Source organism: Sceloporus undulatus, chromosome 6 (assembly GCF_019175285.1).
Source record: "Sceloporus undulatus isolate JIND9_A2432 ecotype Alabama chromosome 6, SceUnd_v1.1, whole genome shotgun sequence".
Taxonomy (NCBI): Eukaryota; Metazoa; Chordata; class Lepidosauria; order Squamata; family Phrynosomatidae; genus Sceloporus; species Sceloporus undulatus.
Window position 1 is genome coordinate 109,056,407 of NC_056527.1, and position 12,575 is coordinate 109,068,981.

At 43.2% G+C, this 12,575-nt stretch overlaps 1 protein-coding gene across 1 annotated transcript; it reads right to left on the reverse strand.

Annotated features, from left to right (window-relative positions):
- Positions 1–4,190: 4,190 nt before the first annotated feature.
- On the reverse strand, positions 4,191–7,010 carry ZNF768 (zinc finger protein 768). The gene is made up of 2 exons (XM_042471672.1): positions 6,677–7,010; positions 4,191–5,472 (listed from the first exon to the last, which is right to left on the reverse strand). The coding sequence occupies exons 1-2, from the start codon at positions 6,840–6,842 to the stop codon at positions 4,457–4,459; spliced, it is 1,182 nt and encodes a 393-aa protein (XP_042327606.1). The 5' UTR covers positions 6,843–7,010; the 3' UTR covers positions 4,191–4,456.
- Positions 7,011–12,575: the final 5,565 nt, after the last annotated feature.

Genomic DNA, 12,575 nt, shown 5'->3' on the forward strand with positions numbered 1-12,575 from the left:
TGACTTATCCATGGGCCATATCAAAATCCATCATTTTGGACCCCAAAACCTGCCCTCGACTTGTACATGAGGTCGACCTATCGTTGAGTATATACAGTATATATATATATATATATATATATGAGACGAAGATGAACTTGGTGCACAAATGGCAGTCTCGCTTCATATGGTAACCATACAGGGCAAGGCTAAGGGATTTCAAACACAGGCATCAAAATAAGGCAGCTGCGAAGCCCTGGGGTTGCCAAGAGACCATGCTTTGGGACAGCCTTCTGCAACCTGGTGCTTTCCTGATGCAATATCCTCCCACCCAGCAGTCAGATCATAGGATTTGTAGCCCTTGCACATCTCAAAAGCTCCAGGTCCGGGGCAGCAATGGCAGGGCTATTTCAACTATTAAAAAATTACAGTGTATTGATAAAGTGCAGGGGCTGAACATAAAGTATGTCCATAGTGTTCTGAGTGTTGGGCTATGACTCTGGAGACCGGGTTTGATTCCCAACTCAGCCATAAAACCCACTGGGTGACCCTGGGCAAGGCACACACTCTCAGCCTCAGGGGAAGGTAATGGCAAACCTCCTCTGAACAAATCTTGACAAGAAAACCCCATGATAGGTTTACTTTAGGGTCGCCATGAGTCAGAAATGACTTGAAGGCACACAACAAGAGGGCACCAGTCAACCAAATGCCCCGTTTCCCCAAAAATAACGTACCCATAAAATAATGGAATTATGCATTAATTGGTGTTGTAATTTCTTCATCATCTCTGTGTCCTCCTCTACTGAACAATTCATTTGGGTGTGATACAGGGTTGGAAGTGAGCTGTGGAAACTACGCTTTATAGTCTCTAGATAAACCAAAAAAACCATGTGGCAGCCATCTTTCGGTCCACCAAAATAAGGTTCCATGCTCCATGTTCCTCTTCAGTCACAACAAGACTGGATGCCCTATTTTTGCTACTCAATGATCACGGTGGTGAAAGGATATAGAGGGTTGTCTTTAATCTCCTTTGGCAAGATATTTTTATTCTTTTCCATCAGTAACCATTTCTTAAGGCAATGGAGATGTTTATCTCTTTCCTCTCACCCAGTAAAGATATTAAAGAAGAGTCGCCAAACCTGACAAGCTGCTTATTCCAAAGATACATCTAAGTTAAATTACTCTGGTTATAGTATTCTCCCTTGCCTGCCTACTCTGTATTAAATCTTTATACCTTCTTACTGGGTTTGGCAATGTTTGTTTTCCTTTTTTATCCCGATCCATGGTGTTTCCAGCAGTATTTGGAAGGGAAGTAGGCAGAAGGACTGCCAAGTGTTCCTGTCTGAGAGATCTTAATGACTGGGAAATTTTTTCTCTATCACATAAAGCTGCAGCTTTATTTTTTCTTGCTATGCAGCTGCTAAAAGACAAGAGACTTTAAGAAAGTTGATGGCAACTTCCAGATTCTGTCCTGCAGAAGTCTGGAATTTTGAAATGATGATGCGGGAATGGTTGAATCGTTTCACAGCCGATACATATCATCAGTGGTGTAAGTAGCTAGGTAATTTTGAACTCTGGACTTAAGGCCGTAGAAGACTTTTAAATGCCCATGTGCATTATATAGGTTGTGAAGCATGAAACTAAAATTCCTCTGCTAAACTGATTTTAAAAAGAAAAAGAAATACTCTGAGCATATGTAGTTTCACATTTTAAGCTCACTTAAAATTGTCGTTCCAGCATAACAAGACTAAAATGGAGTCTCTTTTTGTTTTCCCAATGCAAAAGACATTTATTTGGGAACAAATTCCAGCTTTTAGGAGGAAAGGATAATATAAATGATGTAAAATTAACAGAACGTGCCTCTGTAACTATGTGAGTACCAGTATGGTGTAGTGGTTTCAGTGTTGTGACTAGGAATATGGGAGACCAGGTTCTGAATCCCTACTTGGCTATGGAAACTGTCTGGGTAACTTTGAGCAAGACACACTTTCTCAGCACAGAGAATGGAAATCCCCTTCTGAACAAATCTTGCAAAAAACAAAAGCCTTGTTTAATCTTGCAACAACAACAACTACAACAACAAAAACCCCTTAGCTCAATTAAGATCACCATAAGCCAGAAATGACATACAGTACATGGTTTTTGTTCTTTCCCTCTATGTAGGAAGGAACTGGCAAAATCACCTCTGAGCATTTCTTGCCTAAAAAAAACCCTATGAAATCATGGGGTCATCATAAATCAACGGGCAACTTGAAGGCCTATAGGCCCCATACTTACATACATACATACACCTCACAACAAATATGTATGTACTCCTGACTATCCTAACTACATTTTTAAAGGGGGAAAAAGAGTAACAAGCCTGCAAAATGAGGGCTCTCCCTCCCAAATAAAAATGCTGCCCCTTGAAATTTTCCTTCCGTCCCCCAAATTTTTAGCATGACAGTCAGTAACTTAAAACATCAGTTGCTTATTTAAAGATCTAGTCTGGGCAGCCAAAGAAAAGGGGCAAGCAAAGTTACCAAAGGAAGTGGACACAGCAAATATGAGCTCCAGGTATAAACAATTTTCAGTGTCTTGCTTTCTTCAATGCTAGAAATATAGGGAAATTTAGGGGGAAATGAAGAAAAAATAATTGGAGGCCAGAATTACTATTGGGGAAGCAGAGCCCTAAATTTGCCCACCTTTGCGCTTAACGGCTGCAGACCTGTGAGGTAGATTTTGAGAAGGAAGAAGAGTGACTGACCCATGGTCACCTATTAACTTTCATGCTTGGAAACCTGAAGGCCTCCCCAGTCTAACACTCCAGCCCTAAGTCACACATTCCTCAGCAATTTGTTAGCTTTCATTTCTTGTAGCCAAGGAGGAGCCCTTGTAGTGCAAACAGCTTTTATCTGAGTTAGTCCTGCACACAACCCTCATCTGATTGATTAGGTTGTTACGCATCCCAGAAAGACAGATTTATTTTTTTTACAGCTGATCAATTTGGTCAAGTTATAAAAGTATCCAAGGTGAAAATTAGATGGAGTTTTTTTGTGAGTTTTTAGGGCTATGTGGGTGGCCATGTTCTAGCATAGTTTCTTCCTGATGTTTCGCCAGCATCTGTGGCTGGCATCTTCAGAGAAGGATGGAGTTTGTTTTGTTTATTTAGCAACAGCATATCCCTATGCCATTTATCAGTGCACTTAAGCATTCCCTCAGCGGTTTACAAAGTGTAAGCTAATTTGATCTTTGGAAAAGCGGGCTAGAAATAAACAGTATTATTATTATTATTATTATTATTATTAATTGCCCCCAACAATGTGGGTACTCATTTTAGCAACCTCAGAAGGATGCAAACCTGAGTCGAGCTTGAGCCCCTGGCTGGTATTGCAATCTTATGGTTTGTGAATGAATGGCTGCAGGACAGGCATTTAACCACTGTGCCACCAGAGATCTTAGATTTAGCAGTGTGCTGTACCAAATACTGAACTATGGGTTCAGTCCAATTACTAGTCCCAAAGAGAGTAGACCCATTGAGTCAAGGTGACTTACAGCATTGGTGAGTTACTGTGAAGCAATTAAATCAAACAGCTTATTCTGGTTGGGACTAACAGTTGGATTTAGGCCAATCAATACAGTTCAATACATATGTGTTTAGAATTTGCACTGAGTTAAATGGGATTACTGTCAGATAAGTGAAAATAAGATTGCATCCCGAGTGATGCTAATAGATCTAGTTTGTTGACTTAAAATAGTTCAGAGGACAGGAAGGGAAAGTGTTCATCTTCAGGCTAAATTTAAGATGGAACTTGTGGTTCTGAAGCAGTGCCCCTTAATCTGAAATACAAAGACTGGACTGTGGTTAACCCGTGGTGAGAAAATGCATAGGCTCAATGGCATTACACTTCCAGAAAAAGCTAAATTCAGGGGCCATCCTAATTTTTAGCAATTTAATTTTTTTTGCCAGTTTAGAGTTTGGCTCTGGCTGTTGACAGGGCTTAATCTGATGAATGAAATTGTCATGAGAACAGATTGGTGTAGGTAAACGGTGGCTAAAAGCCAGTCTGATGTAGTGCATGCATAACAACAGTGAGGAATGCTGGGAGCTGCAGTCCAAGAGCATCTGGAGAGCTGCATAATTCTCATCTCTGCTGTAGCAAGTGGCCTTTCCCATTCTTCAGTTGCAGAGAAGATAAATGGCTTAGTATATGTTTAATAAAAAACTGTAATTGGAACAAATGTTTTAATTTCTCCTTTTGCTGCTGTTAATAGTAACAGTAGCATAATAAGAAATGTTAACAGATGCATCTCATAGGTACATTTTGCTTGGGATTTCTGCAGTAAGAATACTTTTGTTTCAATGTAACAGCAGCTGACATCTGTCTCTCATTTTAAAAAAATATCTCAACACCAGTTCCTTTCCTTTTTTTAGTCTCTGTCATCCTAAGAAATCCAATTTTCACTGAGTATCTCCTATCTATCCCTTGATCTTGCCTCAGGTTTTCCCTCTGGCTGAATTAACTCTCTGTTGCTGTGCCAGTCCTGCCGCCCAGTTCAAAGTTTCACTGCCATTCAGGAAGCATCTGGGAGATTTCTTCGCTCGGTGGATTGTCTCATGTTGGTTCCGGTTGGAGTTCTGGCTGAAGCCCTTCCCACACAGCCTACACTTGTAGGGCCTCTCTCCTGTGTGGATTCGCTGGTGTTCAATGAGGACAGAGCTGCGTGTGAAACTCTTGCCACATTTTACACAAGTGTAGGGCTTCTCTCCTGTGTGGGTGATATGGTGCCGGATGAAATCTGTGCTCCGCGCAAAGCATTTGCCACACTGAGGGCACCTATAGGGCTTTTCAGGCAAGTAACTTCTCTGGTGCTTCATAACCACCTTTGAGTTCCATGAAGGGCTTTCCTTAGGATGCTGAGAAACCTTTCCAGATCCTAGCTTATGCCCCAACCCTTCTTCTGTTCTCATCATGCTTGTAGGGCCAAGGCTCTTGTCTTCTGTCCTTTGCCGACTTTGCCCCCACTGCACCAGCTTGCTCACCTTCCCCTTGGCATGAATCCTCTCATGCTGGTTACGGTTGGAGCTCTGGCTAAACCCTTGCCCACAATGGCTGCATATATATGGTTTTTCGCCAGTATGGATTCTCTGGTGCTCAAGGAGGATTGAACTCCGACTGAAGCTCTTCCCACAGTCCAGACACTTGTATGGCCTTTCGCCAGTGTGAGTCCTCTGGTGCCTCAAGAGATCGGTGCTCCGGCGGTAAATTTTCCCACAGTCAGCGCACTTATAGGATTTTGTTTGGCTGCATGGGGACTCCTTAGGGTCCATGAATTTCTCTTTACAAGAGGACGCCTGTTCTTTTGCAGAGCTTCTTTGCTGGATCCCGCCAGGGCAACCCCTTTGGGGGTTACATAAGGATGTCCTGTGCAGTTCTAACCCATCTTCTAGATTTTCCACTTTGCTCTTGCTTTCTGCTGCCAGAGACAGAATCCAGGCAGGATTTGTCCCATCTGTTAGGATCAACAACAACAAATGTATTTTAGTAACCAAAGAGTCTGAGCAGCTGAGAAATATCCCAATCCTCACTCCTCCAAAGCACAGAAGGTAGCTAGAGAAGGGGCACATCCTACATTTCCGCAATTTATGGATTCCCTTGCTGCATTTGGGTCTGACTTTGGCTACATCCACACTACAGAAATAATCCAGGTAGATATCACTTTAGCTGCCATGACTCCATGCTATGGAACTCTGGGAACTGTAGTTTTATGAGACGTTTAGCCTTCTTTGTCAGAGAGCTCTGGTGCCACAACAAACTACAAGTCCTAGGATTCAGTTAAAGTGGTGTCAACCTGGATGTTTTCTACAGTGCAGATGCAGCCTTGCTCAACTGTGTGAAAGTCATATTAAGATGTCCAAGACCAGGAATCTCTCCGGCACAGTTGTCGCTTGCATGTGTTGCACTACAATTCCCATCAACACTAGCCAGAGTGCCGATTGCGGATGATGGGAGTTGCAGGCTAACAAAGAACCAGTTTGGGGATAAAGAACGGAAACCACACATGGGCAGTTACTCCTTTGTTCAAAAGGCGGAAGCGGCAGGTATACGGAAAAACATGATTGAGTATGTTTAGCCTAGGGAAAAGAAGATGGAGAGGTGATAGGAGAGCTATTTCCAAATACCTGGAGGATGGTCATGTGGAAAGAGATGGAGCAAGATCTTCCTTGACTCTGATTGTTGGCTAATGGGCGAATTGTAATTTTTAGAGAACTAATAGGAATTCTTGGTAAATTCAGTGTTAGTATTTTATTGTTGTATTGATTGTAAATTGTACTAAATGTCTTTTAAGGTTGCAATTCTGGAGAGATGAAAGGTATAAATAAACTATATTACTGTATTATTATTATTATTATTATTATTATTAAGATCACTTTCTGCTCTCCACAGGCGAGGATCTGAGCCAACGGACTCCAATCACAAAGAGAGTCTGGCTTAATATTAGGATGGACATCCTGAGCCTAATTGCTATTCAGCCAGGGCACCTAAAGCGCTCTCAAACTGGGTTATTTCGTCAGTGTGTTTTTGGACCAAAGTCTCACCAAACTACAGTTCCCAGGATGCCCTCGCATTGAGCCAGGGCAGTCCAAGCGGTCTGAAAGTGGGTTATTCCTGCAGTGTGGAGGCAGCCCTGCAATCCCTCCATTCCATGCCCTTACCTCGGGTGAGGACCAGGGACCTTCCAGCTGGGATGACGAAGGGCAGCAGGAGGCAGACGGAGCTCTGGGCCTGGTCTCCCAGAGAAGAGAAGCCGGGGAGAGAAGGAGGAGCAGCCATGGCGAAGCCTGGAGGGACTTCTTCCTTGGAGGCAAAGGAGATCCCCATCCAAGAAGAAGAGAGAGACGCAACGCGGGGAACGGCGGGAAAGGAGGCCTGGCGCCGCACTGCATCCTGGGAGATGTAGTTTTTTCCCCAATGAGGCGAATGGCAACAAAGAATAGTGAACTGGGCCTCATCCACACTAGAAATAGCCCGTTTTGGCACCGCTTTAACTCTTTTTTTTCTGGCTCAAGGCTATGGAATTCTGGGACCTGGAGTTTGTTACGACGCCCATGCTTCTTAGCCATTGTTCAGAATGGAGGACCTTCAAGAAAAACGGAGGGCATGAGTGAATAAAAGCTGAAAACACACCCATAAATGTTAAATTCATGCTTGTTCATGCTCAGAATGGAGGACCTTCCAGAAAAATGGAGGGCATGGCCAAATAAAATGTAAAGAATTAAAATGTAATTTAAAAAACAACAACAGGCCTGTCTCCTCTCACTCACAGCATCTCTTCAGCATTTCAAAGGGATGCAGATGGATGTCAAAACCCATTTCTGCCAAAAGGCAGATTTATCTGCTTTACTTTGAGTTATCTGCTTTGATCATTCAGGCCTGGCCTGGAATCCTGTGCCCAGTTCTGGGCCCCACAATTCAAAAAGGATGTTGAGAAGCTGGAGTGTGTCCAGAGAAGGGCGACCAAAATGAAACCATTCCTTATGAGGAGAGACTTAGGGAACTGAAGAGAAGGTTAAGAGGTGATAATGATAGCCTTGTTTAAGTATCTGAAGGGACGTCATGTTGATGGATGGAGCAAGCTTGTTTTCTGCTGCCCCAGAGAATAGGACCAGGAACAATAGATGCAAGCTACAGGAAAAAAGATTCCAACTCAACATTAGGAGGAACGTCCTGACAGTAAAAGCGAATAGACAAAGAATACACTTCCTCAGAGAATGGTGGAGTCTCTTTCTTTGGAGGTCTTCAAACAGAGGCTGGATGGCCATCTGTCAGGAACGCTTTGATTGAGAGTTCCTGCATGGCAGAGGAGGGTTGGACTGGGTGGCCCTTGGGGTCTCTTCCAACTCTTTGGTTCTATGATTATGGGATCAGTGGTGTCACCTCACCCTTAGGGTGTAATTTGGTGCAATCTGTACTCTTCACACCCTCCCAATGACGCCCTTGCAATGATCGGGAAGAATAGAGGAAGAGACAAAAAATGACGAGTGGATGAAGGAAGAAGCAAGGAGTACAATTGTTGTTATTGTGTGCCTCCAAGTCATTTTTAAGTTATGGCGACCCGATGGTGAAGCTATCATTGGGTTTTCCTGGGAAGTTTCTTCAGAGAGGGGTTTGACAATGCCGTCTTCTGAGGCTGAGAGAGTGTGACTTGCCCAGTGGGTTTTTATGCTCAAACAGGGATTTGAACCCTGGTCTCCAGAATATTGAGAACCAGTGTGGCCTTAGTGGTTTGAGCGCTGGACTACAACTCCGGAGACCAGGATTCAATTCCTGCTTGGCTATGAAACCCACTGGGTGACTTTGCACAAGTCACATTCTCTCAGCCTCAGGGGAAGGCATTGGCAAACCTCCTCTGAACAAATCTTGCCAAGAAAAACCCATGAGGGTCACCATAAGTTGGAAATGATTTGAAGGCATACAACAGTATATGTATTAAATTAATCCTCAGATTCCGGCTGTTCTGCACTGCCTTGTGATTAACCTTAAGGGGAATATTTACTTTTGAGGGGGACAATATTTTCAGTGCTTTTACATTTGGTGGATCTTCATTGAAATTCTTAGATAGGAGAGAATGAGGGAAAGTTTGACATAGTAATACTTCTTGTTGTTGTTGTTGTTGTTGTTGTGTGTCTTAAAGTTGTTTCCAACTTATGGCAACTCTAAGGCGAACCTATCATGGGGTTTACCTGGCAAGATTTGTTCAGAGGAGGTTTGCTGTTGCCTTCCCCTGAGGCTGAGAGAGTGTGACCTGTCCAAGGTCACCCAGTGGGTTTCATTGCTGAGCTGGGAATTGAACCCTGGTCTCCAGAGATGAAGCCCAACACTCAAACCATTACACTACAGGGATCTTAGGTTCCCCTTGTGTATAGAGTCAGTGCTTGGAACTATTACTTTTGGAATGCAATTCCCAGAATCCCCATCCAGCATGATCCCCTATAATTCTGGCCATGAGTTCTGGTAGTTGTAGTCCAATGGTATTCAACCTTCCTAATGCCGTGACCTTTTAATACAGTTCCTCATGTTGTGGTGATCCTCAAACATAAAAATATTAATATAATAATATAAAATATGTGTTTTCTGATGGTCTTAGGCGACCCCTGTGAAAGGGTCGTTCTACCCCCAAAGGGGTCGCGACTCACAACCCACAGGTTGAGAACCTTTGTTGTAGTCCAAAAAAGTGACTTTCCCCATTGCAGTCTCTGTGAATCTGAAACAACAGGATGATTAATTTCTATATTTTTAAATATATATATAAAACTTAATAAATCAATCAAACAATAAGATTGAGTTAGACCGAGCATTTGGATGTATATGTAGTTGTATGTATATTGTTTGTATATTGGTAGTGTTTGTTTTCTTGTGGATGTTGTGTTTAGTTGTATGTGTTTTGTATTTTATATAATAAAATTTAATTTAAAAAGAAAAAAAGAAACTACAGGATGATAAGATTCTCTGAACATGGGGTTTTCCTCCTTTCCCCATGGAGAATGCTATAAAGGTCTGCTTTGGGGGCAGGTTTTAATTCCTACAAAACTGGGCTGCATCTACACTGGAGAAATAATCCAGTTTGGCACCGCATTAACTCTTTCTGGCTCAAGGCTATGGAATTCTGGGAGTTGGAGTTTGTTGTGGGCCCACTGGACCCCCACAACAAACTCCCTCCCCGAGTATCATAGTCTTGAGCCAGGGGAGTTAAAGCGGTGCCAAACCGGGTTATTTCTCCAGTGTGGATGCAAATATCTTTCAGGAATCGCCCATATAGTGAAAGGGCCTCTTTCTGAAAGCAAGAATTCAAGGCTGTTGCGGCTCCTTTAAATCCCTGGTTTCGGGTTTTCCCCTCAAATGGCGGCGCCCTAAACGGCGCCACCGAGAATCTGCCCTCAACCAAAATGGCGACCGCCCACTATGCCTTCCTTGTTTTCTTCTCGCTTTCTCTCCCCCCGCCCTCTTTTTTCCTTGAGCAAAAATGGCAGCTTCGCCGACTTCACCGGCGCTTATGCCCTTAGCAAAGATGGCAGCCAGTCAACTTTTCTTCCACCTAAACAGAGGCTGCATCAGCACTTCAGAAATAATAATGCGGTTTAACACCGCTTTAATTATCATGGCTCGATGCTGTGGAATTTTGGGAATTGTAGTTTGTTGTGGCATCAGAGCAGAGCTCTTCCATCTTTCCTCCTTTAATCTCTTTTATATATTTCTTCTGTGATTTACTTCCATCGTCTGCATTTGCATTGCAGAATTAATGCAGTTTTATATTGCTTTAACTATCATGGCTCCATCCTATGGAATCCTGGGATTTGTAGGGGTTTTTTTGTTGCCCCAGAGGTCTCTGAAAGAGAATGCTAAATATCTCACTAAACTTCAAATCCCACAATACCATTGTATTGAGCCATGGCAGTTAAAGGGGTATCAAACTGCACTAATTCTGCAGTGTAGATTTAGCCAACGTCAGATGATGGAAGTAATACACAGAAGGGCTATATAAAAGATATGAAAGCAGGAAAGATTAGTTCATGGAAGAACCCTATGAAGATGACCCTCCAGTTTTAGAAAGTGAAGGGAAGCTGCTTTCAGAGTACATGGGAGACATAAATCACCAGGAGCTTCACGCAACAGAAAATAAAGTAATTCGAAATGTACCAGAGAAGAGTTCTATGGATATTGTGTCAAATGACAAATAAATGGGTCCCACAGCCAGTGTGATGTAGTGGTTTGAGCGCTGAACAAGGACACTGGGAGACCAGGGTTCAAATCCCTGCTCAGCCAAAGAAACCTACAAGGCAATTCACGCTCTCTCAGGAGTTTATCAAATGGGACGGGAAGCTCTCAATTTCGAAAGAGAAGATAGCGAGGTCAATTCGAAAATTCACGTAATTATGTGATTACTTATCACACCTTAAATTGGCTGTAATGGCCTCCCCGAACGTGACCCAGATTCTGTGCAAAGTAACCCATAACATTGGTGGGTTCTTAATTGCGAATTGGCACCCTTGCGCATGCTCAGTGCGACTCCAGATGACTGGAGCATATCATATTTAGGCAAGTGAGAGAGAGGAACCAAGGAACCCCACAATTTACAAAAGAGGTTTTCCATAGTGAGTGGGAAGAATGGTTGAAAGAACATGCTCTATTCACATTAAAACGAGCATATATTCACTCTTGTCATGTTAAAACGTGAATATAATGGTTATCCAATAGCTCCCGGTCCATGCCTCCCAATTAGCAGGCAGCAGCCCCTCCTTAGCAATGCTGAAGGACAAGCGGAAGCAAAATTAAAGTGGAATTGCAGCATGGCTTCATGGGAACCCCCCCCTTTCAGATGGGGGGGGAACCAGGACCAAAGGAGACATGCACATCACACCAAACAACAGCACACTGAGTGCGAAGTTGCCTAGGAACAGGGTTTGTGACGTCGCTAGTTCACCGAATTTACTTAACTGTGGATTAATGCATAACTGTGTTCGGCATGCATTCAGACTGCCAGAGATCGCATGTGGTAACCCTTCGCGCAATAAACATGAATACACATGATTGCATTCAGGATGACACTGGATTATACTCCCAATTTCAGTCGTGTGATATCCTCCTCAGTCTCAGAGGAAGACAAAGGCTTCCTGAACAAACTTTGCCAAGAAAACCTCTGATAAGTTTGTTTTTCAGTTGCCATAAGTCACAAATGACTTGAAGCCACACAATGTCAAGAGCAAATAAAGCCTGAACTCTCCCTGGAAGCCAAAATGAATAAACTGAGGCTGTCTCACTTTGGTCATTTCATAGAATCATAGAGTTCGAAGAGACCGCAAGGGCCATCCAGTCTAAACCCTGCCATGCAGGAACTCTCAATCAAAGCATCCCCGACAGATGGCCATCCAGCCTCTGCTTAAAGACCTCCAAGGAAGGAGACTCCACTATAATCTCTGAGGGAGTGTGTTCCACTGTCGAACAGCCCTTACTTTCTGGAAGTTCCTCCTAATGTTGAGCTGGAATCTAAAGTTATGCACAAGACAGATATGCATTTCCTCTGCCTTCTCCAATCCAGGAGTCTTTTATGGTTCACCTTGGCATTCTGTGCCCATTCTACTTCCTTTCTTGCTCTAGACCTCAGCCGTTTCCTCCCTGAAGATTGCTGGGTGATGCCCTCATTCTTCACAAGTTGCTTACCTGCTTCTGAAAATAAGAAAATGAGGAAACTAAAGACGGAAGATATTAATTAGAAAACATGACTCACTAGAAATGACAATAATGCCTGGTAAGGTAGAGTGTAAAAATGTATCATTAAATGGGCAAGTTAGGGAGAGCCAGTTTGACATCGTGGTTTGAGTGTTGAAATGTGACTCTGGAGACTAGGGTTTGATTCCCAGCTCAGCCATTAAATCCACTGGGTGACCTTGGGCAAGGCACACTCTCTCAGCCTCAGAGGATGGCAATGGCAAACCCCCTCTGAAGAAACCTGCCAAGAAAACCACAACAGATTCGCCTCAGGGTTGCCATAAGTTGGAAATGACTTGAAGGCACAACAAAGCCAAGTTAGGATTGTCTATTTGGTGCCACAACAAA